This window comes from Pseudorasbora parva, chromosome 22 (genome assembly GCF_024679245.1).
Source record: "Pseudorasbora parva isolate DD20220531a chromosome 22, ASM2467924v1, whole genome shotgun sequence".
In the NCBI taxonomy this organism is placed as follows: domain Eukaryota; kingdom Metazoa; phylum Chordata; class Actinopteri; order Cypriniformes; family Gobionidae; genus Pseudorasbora; species Pseudorasbora parva.
The window spans coordinates 38,967,095-38,977,184 of record NC_090193.1 but is presented as its reverse complement, the minus strand read 5'-3'; the positions used below and the strand labels follow the sequence as shown (position 1 = coordinate 38,977,184).

At 41.9% G+C, this 10,090-nt stretch overlaps 1 protein-coding gene across 1 annotated transcript; it reads right to left on the bottom strand.

The window, feature by feature from the left end:
- Nucleotides 1-1,568: 1,568 nt before the first annotated feature.
- Nucleotides 1,569-9,623, bottom strand: LOC137058284 (inhibin beta B chain-like). The gene is made up of 3 exons (XM_067431519.1): nucleotides 9,538-9,623; nucleotides 7,933-8,044; nucleotides 1,569-2,291 (listed from the first exon to the last, which is right to left on the bottom strand). Exons 1-3 carry the CDS (start codon nucleotides 9,621-9,623, stop codon nucleotides 1,776-1,778), a joined length of 714 nt encoding a protein of 237 aa, XP_067287620.1. The 3' UTR covers nucleotides 1,569-1,775.
- Between the last annotated feature and the right edge of the window lie 467 nt (nucleotides 9,624-10,090).

Below are 10,090 nucleotides of genomic sequence, written 5' to 3'. Positions count from 1 at the left end.
GATATATGGGGATTTATAGCTACACTGTGTAACTTTTTTAGTTTATTCTTCGCTAAAAACACTCAGTTCTTTCATAAATATATGTGCTCATTAATGTATATTTACTTCTTTCAAGTAATAAAGTATTCTCGTAAGTTTATAATATGCCAATGAAAATACATACGGGTGAGGGGTTCAAATGCCGGTCGCCATGTTGCCCCGCCATCTTGAAAGTACAGTAGCCAAAGAGGGACATACCCGTAAATTCAAGCTTCGCCTTTCGCGTTTTAACACTCGATGGCACTCATGGATGAGATCGAACTGGAAGCCGTGTTAATCTTGGACTAAATCGGCCACCGTAGGAGTTAAAACGAAATCGGAATTGTGAGGAACAGAAACTAATATTTACTGAATGGTCATATACCTTTACACCGCTAGATGGGGGAAATATCACACAGTGGAGCTTTAAAAAAAAGGAGTGTGTAACACACTGCCAACAAATAGATTTTCAAACACTATTTAAAAGGCTCATAAACTGGCTTTTTAATATTTTTTAATACTGTTGTCTGAGGTCAACTTCGTTTGCGTGGTTTTTACATTCAAAAGCATCATAATATCATAAAATTTTGAATAATCCGATCTAATATGATTTCCGACCTGTAAGGTTGCCAGAATAATAATCTTACACGGTGTGTTAATAGGCCAGAGGAGAACTGGCACCCCGACTGAGTCTGGTTTCTCCCAAGGTTTATTTTTCTCCATCATGCCCCGATGGAGTTTGGGTTCCTTTGGTCGCCTTTGGCTTGGCTTGCTCAGTTGGGGACACTAAAAATATGATTAAAGTTATTCAACTTATTATACAAATAAAATATATGAATTAGGTCTTATTTAATTCTATAAACTATAATACTGATCTGCCAACATTGTCGCTATATGATAAATTAAAATAAGCTGATAACATCACTGTTTTCTCCAGTACGGCTGTACAGCCAAATCTAATTTTGTCGCAATATTATCCTGTTTGACACTGTGAAGCTGCTTTGACACAATCGTGATTGTAAAAGCGCTATATAAATAAAGTTGATTGATTGATTGATTGATAATGAATAAGTAATAATGTGTTTTCTACCCTGATATTGAGCCTAGCTCTTGAAACGTTCGGTTTTTATGGGCGTACCGCATTGAAGACTTGGAAGTAAACGGGCTCAGAAAGCCCTTCATTGACACCAATGTCATTTCCTCTCTCAAGACCCATAAAGGCACTAAAGACGTCGTTACAAAGCCCATCTCACTACAGCGACTCTACAATCATTTTATGGAGACAGTAGAATAGAATATTTGGCTCACGTGTCAATCGTGACTTGGGTGATCTGAATCATGAATCGATTCACTGATTCATAACGGTTTAAAGCTTTGTTTTGAAATCGGCCCATCACTATATAAGTCGTTATTTAGGGGTTTTTTTGCGCACAAAAACTATTCTCGTGTCTTCATAAAATGATTGTCGAGCCGCTGTAGTGAGATGGGCTTTGTAACGACGTCTTTAGTGCCTTTATGGGTCTTGAGAGAGGAAATGACATTGGTGTCAATGAAGGCCTTTCTGAGCCATCGGATTTCAACACTAATATCTTCATCTGTGTGTGAAGATGAGCGGAGGTCTGACGGTTGTCCAACCACAGGAGGAATTAATAACAGAATTAAAAATTTTGGGTGAACTAACTCTTAAAGTCATAAATATTACTTTCTTACTATGATATTTTTAGTAGCTTTTGGAATATTTTCATGTCCGTGTTTTCTCAAGCGCAGCCGCACTCCTCGACGATCATGTTGGGCACGTCGCGTTTCACGATGTTGTATTCGTCGTCGAAGTACAGCATGGACATGGTGCTCAGTTTGGTCGGGATGCAGCAGGAGTTCATGGATCCCGGACTCATTCCCCGCATTCGGTATTGGTTCACCACGGCGGTGTGGAAGGACGAAGCCGATCCGGGAACGCCGGCCATGTATGCGGGACAGTTGCCTTCACAATAATTCCCAAAGTACCCCGACGGGGCGATGATCCAGTCGTTCCACCCGATGAGGCGGAAGTCGATGTAAAATTGTTGCCGGCAACACAAGCTATTGCTTCCGTCGCATTCTAGGCCTCGCTTACGGATGCGGTGCTTGCTGTCCGAAGCTCGCGCTTGCACCACCAAGAATGGACGGTGAGATTCGTCAGCCGTGTTGACCAACACAGGGACGATGCCCATTTTATCACACCCCTCGCACCGAACATCCAAATTCTGCCTGCGATCGCCCTTGGAGAAAACCATCTGCACACGTTTCCGTCATCTATGATTGGATAACAGTTTTGCATACTATAATGAGTTTCGACTCCCCTGTTTTGAAAGCTTCCAATGTGGAAAAATGAAAACTGGGATGATTCACCCATATATGTGCGACCCAGTCTGATCCCAAATCACAGGACAAAGAACCAACACCACCTCAAATACAAAGAATACTCTAGCCTGTGACAGCGTGGAAAGTTATCATTAACTATGTTTAGGTAGACACGTACACATAATCAGTAGATATCAAGCCATCTGTAACAATGCAATACTATCACAAATAAAAAACAGTGTGTTGCTGTTGTCGTTTTTTAATCTCATTCGGTCTGCAAATCTTTTTGGTCTCTTGTTGCCAAAAGAATCCGTGGTGAAATGAAGCGAACAAACACGCAATGTCTTACCCATGTGAGCTGGAACTTCATTAAAAATAACGTTCAATCGCATTCCTAATATTAGAAAATGAAGGACAGACTGTGTTCTTCCACAACCAGACACTGCACAATATATTATAATATATAACGGCTTGTTTATTGCTTGGTACTGTCGATCCAGTTTAGCTCCACATAGGTCTATGTTATTACCTATTACATGTCATGCGGCACTCGTTGGGCAGGGCTGCAGAATTAGGCATTGGGCTACTTTTGCTGAGGCGCCGTTTCAGGATATTCTTAAGCCCCTTTCACACTGCACGTCGGACCCGCAATATTCCCGGAACATTGCCGGGTCGCCTTCTGTGTGAAAGCAGCCACGTCCGGGGATTGATTACCGAATTGAACCCGGGTCGGGGACCTAGTAACATTGCGGGATTCGATCCGGGATGAGCGCTGTGTGAACAAAAGCCGAAACTAATGCCGCAGCGTGTGCGTAGTTATCGTGCGACTCCTAGAGCTTGTTTTTTCAATAACACAACCCTGCAGTGCCAGAAGAGCTCGTCTGTGTTTTAAACGCAGAGAGTGTTCGTATACAAAAGAAACTAAAATTAAACAAGCAGAAATGAGCGCAAACTGGACACGAGTCGAGACCACGGAGCTCCTTACTATCCGCGCTGAAGCTGAGATCGCTCGCCATTATACGTCACATCAGGATGTCATGCGTCAACCTCGACCCGGGACCGTTACGGGTTGTGTGTGAAAGCGCACATATTACGGTATTTCGCTGGCAGTGTGAATGGACCAAATCTAGCGGCCCGGGAACAAATGCCGGGTCGCATTATCCGTGTATTTGCCGGAATCGCAGCGTGAAAGGGGCTTTATATTACGATGACCTTTTTTATATCAAAAGCTTAAGGAAAAGCTGATTTCTCAATTAATCACCCCTTTAACCCTTAAATGCATGTTTCACCAATCTTTCTTACATATTTTCAAGTCTTTAGCGACCCGGTTCTATATCTAACATTGAAAGATCTCTACCTGTCATGATTTTATATAAAGCTCCTGATATTATAGCAACAATTACAGAAGAATAAAATAAAGCATAATTCGTTACCTTTTGGAGCTTGGAAGGGTTCAGTTTGAGCAGATGTTTTATACCAGCATCACTGTCCTCATCAGAGCTCATTTAGAGCGTCTGGCTCTTATTCGTAATCTCGCGCATATTCTCAAAACTCATTTTCAATGCCTTCAAAATCAATATTTTGATCGCTGACAGATTCTTGAAAAGATCCATCATCAAGTGACTGTCACAGGGTGTTTTGGTGTAGGTTTCATGTTTCATGTTTTATGGTTTTCATGTTCACTGTCATGTTGTCATGCACTTCCTGGTTTTGTCATGTGGTCTATTGTCATGTGATTCCATGCCCTCATGTGTTCCTTTCTCGTGTTCCTGTGTCTTGTTTTCATTGGTTGATGGGCTTATCATTGTTCACCGGTGTCCCTCGTTTTGTCATTAGCCCTTGTGTATTTAAGCCCTCATGTTTGCTATAGTCTTGGTCAGTTATTGAATGTGTAACCCGCTGTTGGTGAGTGGTTTGTCTAGTCTAGTTTATGTCACGTTAAGTCAAGTTTAAGTCAAGTCAAGTTTTATGTTGTTTTGCCAAGTCTTTTGTTTATGTTTGGATTTATGTCAATAAACTGCACTTGGGTTCTCTACCTCGCCTCTCCAGTGGATCAAACGTTACCGTGACAGTGAGAGTAATATTTGAACGTGTTTAGTACTTTCTCTCTGCTGTAAATCGCTGAGCCATTTCAGGTTTTGCAGATCATAATTATTATCGTTTTGTTTTCTGTCTGAGGTCACTATGAATGAAACGTCACTTGCCACCTTGTGGAATAAAGGTGAACTGCGCTTATTTCGTCATTATAGTTTAACTTTTTATTGTGCAGAAAAAAATATACGTACACTCTTAACGACCCTATACAATTTTTACAAAAAACTAGTGGCAAAGCAGGCATTCAATTATAATTGTATTACTTTGTTCTTGTTATATTAATGATTTGATTGAGGAACACTAAGAAGGTTGATCTCTAAAGGCAACAACATTCCCCACAAGAACAGAGAAAAAAGTTCTCGCTCCCAGGGCTGCGAGAATAAAATGACGTAATTTTGTTCTCGCAGCCCTGGATTGGGAGTTCTCGCAGCTTGTTCTCGACACATCGCCTGAGCAGAGCGTTTTTCTTGCAGGTGTCCTAGAACTATTGTGTGATTGGTCAGACATTTAATGTGGGCGTGGTTAATGCGGAGAAACGCAGATGATCGGCACCTGCTTTTTTAGTGAAGTATGGCATGTACTGGCCAGAAAAAAATGAACTTTGCTTCTGTTCTTGTTCTTGCCACCTTGAGAAAAAACATTTCTTTGTTCTTTCAGAGTATGTTCCAATCTTAACTTTAAAAAATGAATGAGGAGGAGGAGGATGGTAGTGGATGACGTCCTGGGTCACTAAAGGCCCCAGGTATGCATTTAAGGTGTAAAAGTGTATTTTCATAATAGGTCTCCTTTTAATGTTAACTGATAACTGATGTTAACAAATCAAACCTTACTGTAAAGTGTTAAGTATCAAATTAGTTCATCTGAAGATTCTCTAAGCAAGTCTTTGAGATTTTCTGAGTATTTTTTACACTTAAAAATAAAAGCACAGGCAGAAAACCTTTCCATTGCACAAAAGAAAATTAAAATGTTGTTCACTGAAAGATCCTAAAATGGTTCCGCATTGGCGTCTGAGAGATCAACCGGGAGCTCTGGCTTTGATTATGAGGGAAGCAAGACAGAGATGGAACGCTAATGTCTTATTTTACACGTCTAATGAAGGAGAAAAAGAAAACAACAACAAGTCTTTGACTGCCAATCGTGTTTCATCCCTTTTCCAGCCGCGCTGTTGTTATTCGTCCAACCAAATTTCTCATTAATTGGTTTCTGGCTCAACAAAACGAGTTTGCATCCTTCCAGCTCCTGCTCTCTACATCTCTTATATATATTTGCATAGCTAATTGTTCGCTGTAGCGGGCCAGAACGCCCGAGCCAAAATCCCATGCAGTCATTTAACCTCGTTAGTGTCAGAGTCCCTGATCGCTGACCGACCTGGTAATTGCACGTGCGGAATAAAAGCGCTCCGGCACGCATGGCACCGATTCAACGAGCCGCCTATTAATGGTTTGCAATCTGAGGGTTCATTACTGGACGGACTCGCAGCTTGTGTTCGTACTAAATTAGCCGCTGATACTGCAACATAAACAAATATTGGCAAGCGAGCCGCGGGACCAGTCGCCTGGCTAATCTCAGTCTCTCTTCCACCAAGTGAGATATAGAGCAAATCGCCAAACATATGATGCACGTATCTTCCTGTAAAGCTTCCTGAATGTGCGTGTCAGCGTTTAAAGAAGACACAAAGCTGTGGATTGGGGTTTGATGCTTGTTGATGGACACAATCAAGAGATGCACCGAGGGGCCCCCAGGGGCCTCCCGCTGAGCGGAGACAGAGTCTGTGTACTTATTCGTAGGCGCTAACACAGTGGGCCAGTGTCTCTCCCAGCAGCTGTGTTCATCCTCCAGTGTTTAGAGAGGCTTAACGCTGTCCATCAGGCCTTAATGTCCAGCGCAGCGGGCAGTACGAGGCCATTCAGACCACAAACTGACCAACCAATCCATCCGTCTGAATGAACCCGCTTCACAATGATCAAGATGGACGACTGCCAAGAAGCGAGCTTTCAGCGCACAGAAAATGATCTAATTATTCAGGAGATTCAACAGTGGCGCCGATGCTCTTAATCTGCGAGGAATCAAATAACATCATTTTGACGGAGAAAAGTTGGCCGATTTATCCAGAATACCTGCTGAAATGTGTTTCGCAGGACGCCCTGGACGTACGAGACTGATGTGTTCTGGAGCCAATCGGCTGAGCTGTGAATGTCATGTGATCACTCTGGATCACATGACAAAAAAATGTAACACACAGACATACACACAGACACAGATAGACACAGACAGACACACACACACACACACACACACACACACACACACACACACACACACACACACACACACACACACACACAGAGACACACACACACAGAGACACACACACACGCACACACACACACACACACAAAGACACAAACACAGAAAACACACACAGCCGTATTATATAATGAAATCAGGATTTCCGCAGTGTCAAATTTAAGACTTTTAAAGGTGAAATGTTGACATTTATGAACAAGTATTTCTCATCAATTTCTCATATTTCACAGATTGTGCCAATAGTAGTAAACCCTATATACTGAATGTTTTAAATAATGGTTGGTAACACTATTGTACAATATTATAACACGTTACATGTGCTTACCATAGAAATAACTGTAAATGATGCATACTTACATGCAACTAACCCTCAACCAAACCCTCACACTATAGCAAGTGCATGTAGTTAACTATTATTACTCAGTAGGCTACTTAAATATATAATTACACCATAACAATGACACCTTAAAAGAAAGCGTTACCAAATGGTCTTAGTTACAAGAGCTTACTGTGAACAGTTTAATTAAACAGTTATTGTGCAATACCAATAATAACCAGAAACAATTGGTTGTATGCAAAATACAGGACTCTTATTTTGAAAAGTCAATTAGTTACCACTTCCAACTGCTCATTAGGGAGATAAAATATGCACTCTTATAAACATCTACAATAAAGTAATCATCATAATTCATCAACAGAAGATCAAAAGCAATCGCTGAAATCAGTAAACATGCAGTGATCTCACATTTATTTAATTTATCCATAGCTGTATGATCACAGGCGGTTTTTTGTCCCCAAATGTAAGGAATTTAATCAAATGTCCTTTTTTATATCATTTAAGATATGTTTTATAGTATATACATTTAAGACTTTGAGAACCCATGGTGACCCTGAGAGAATACAATTTGAAATACGAAACTCAGTACTCGGTTTATGGCATAAATTAACCTTATATCCTGGCAAAAAGTCTTCCATCAGTTTGTATACGTTACACTGACTGGTTAACATATATAACCAGTCACAGAAGTGGCTAACCATCAATCATATTGAAGTGAAGTGTCAAGCTGCATAAATATGGATGAGGTTTCAATTGGCCGACAGAGGCAAATAAGCAGAAGTGTGAAGAGAACCACCTGAGAGAAGAAGTGACACGTCCAGAGAACAAATCCTCACGTTTTCCTCGAGCTCCGTCGTCCAATCCGTGCCGACGATTACAGAAGGCAGCTGCGGCTCGGATGTGAAAGGGATCTTGTAGGAGACGGCAGGTGAGAGACGTCTCTCGAATCTGTAGGGATGAACGAAACAAAATCACTTTTTTTGCACACATTAAATGGCTTCCTGGCACAATTGAAACTCACAGCATTGGTTGTCAACAAATAGAACAATGTTTGGCACATTTCACCCTATAGTGAAATAAACCTAAATATATTTATTAGGGGTGACCCCGAAATAGTCGAAGATTCGATGCATCGATATGCAGAGCCTGATTCGACCACCGATCTCACGGTTGAATCTTCGCGGGTGTTATGAAACGAGGATCATACCATTTTGGCAATATGGGGGTGCTCAATATTTTAAAGACGTGTCGCGGCACTGAGCTGAGCTGAGCGGTGATGTGCGACCCCTTTAAGGGCCCTGAGCTTCGCACCACGCCTTTAAAATTAGAACATGTTCAATGAGTGTGTGTACACACACCGGCGGCAGCATTCAGCGCCTGTCCGCGGCCACTCGGGAAGTTGTTTAAAATCCTGCCGCACCACAAGCGCTTTCGTGCAGCTCATCTGTCAGCCATATTGCGCCAGAACGCTCACCACACACCAGCTGATTGGTGGAGAGGAGACCAAGTGATGAAACCAATCAGGATATGGGGATTATTAGGAGGCCATGATGGACAGGGGCCAATGGGCAAATTTGGCCAGGATGCCGGGGGATCACCCCTACTCTTTTTCCGAAAGACATCCTGGGATTTTTAACGACCACAGAGAGTCAGGACCTCGGTTTAACGTCTCATCCGAAGGACGGTGCTCTTTGACAGTACAGTGTCCCCATCACTATACTGGGGCATTAGGACCCACACAGACCACAGGGTGAGCGCCCCCTGCTGGCCTCACTAACACCTCTACCAGCAGCTCCTGGTTTTCCCAGTTGATCTCCCATCCAGGTACTGACCAGGCTCAGCCCAGCTTTGCTTCAGTGGGAAACCAGTCTTGGGCTACAGGGTGATATGGCTGCTGTTGGCTTTTGATATGGCTTTTATATATTTGTGTGATGTTCTGTATTTCGATCGCAGCTTTAACATGTTATGAGAAAACGGTTTATGAATGTTTATCCACCACATTACCTTTTAGGCTATTTAAACCTAAATAAGAAAGCCATTGTCAGTTCTTCTGTCAGTTGGCAGGCAGTTTTGGTCGCTTTATTAAAAGGTGTTGCTGTGTGCAGTGTGTAAAGGAAAATAAAAATAGTTTTACACTTCTGCTGACAGTGTCGTGCCCTTCCCAACCCATTCACACACACATTCGACTATCGGTCGACCATAGAGAGATTCGACAATTCTGATTCGAATGTCTAAATCCTTAGTCGAGGACAGCCCTAATATTTAAAATACATTTATTTCATGAATTAACTTGTTAAATCTATTTGGGGGGGGGGGGGAGACACACTCAGTTTCAGTCAATCTCACGTCAATCTTGAGTACCTATAGAGTAGTATTGCATCCTTCATATCTCCCAAAAGTCTTTAGTTTTATTATATTTATAAAAGAAATATGGGCTGTACCGAGTCTTTCCGGAAAAAAACGTGCGGCTGGAGGCGTATCGTGTGGGCGGAGCTAAAGAATGACGAGCGTCTAAAAGCTCTGACATCCTTAATCGTGGAGAAAAAAAATCATTATCCTAAATAAACCATTGAGCTCAATCAGATTTGGCCATATCTATATAATCCAGAATCAGATCTAGAGGCTGAAATTGAACAGGAGAAGCAGCAACGGCGACTAAAGCAGGACGTCTCAATGGTATGTCCTGTAACTTATATATGCTTAGTGGATGGTCATGCTCGCGAGTTTTACAACATTTGTGTGCGTTTACTTGTGGTTTATGAGGACATAGTTTGGTTTATGGACTTTTGTATATGATCTAATGTTAGCAGTAGCAAGCGGAACGGTTTTACACGTCAGACTAACGTTACGTGTTTACATAGAAAATGTAAATTAAATAGTAGCGCATTTTAATTAACCAGTTGATAGCGAACAACACACAGACATTTAAAGCAGTTTTACTCACCGCCTGCTTCAAACATAGCCTGGTTTTACCAGACTCTCGTACATTTCATT

Coding starts and splice junctions, on each gene's coding strand:
- LOC137058284 (XM_067431519.1), bottom strand. CDS start 9,623: ATGTCAGAGCTTTTAGACGCTCGTCATTCTTTAGCTCCGCCCACACGA. Junction 8,045..9,537: donor TTTTTTTCCGGAAAGACTCG/GTACAGCCCATA, acceptor TCATCCCTACAG/ATTCGAGAGACGTCTCTCAC. Junction 2,292..7,932: donor CGACGGAGCTCGAGGAAAAC/GTGAGGATTTGT, acceptor AAACGTGTGCAG/ATGGTTTTCTCCAAGGGCGA.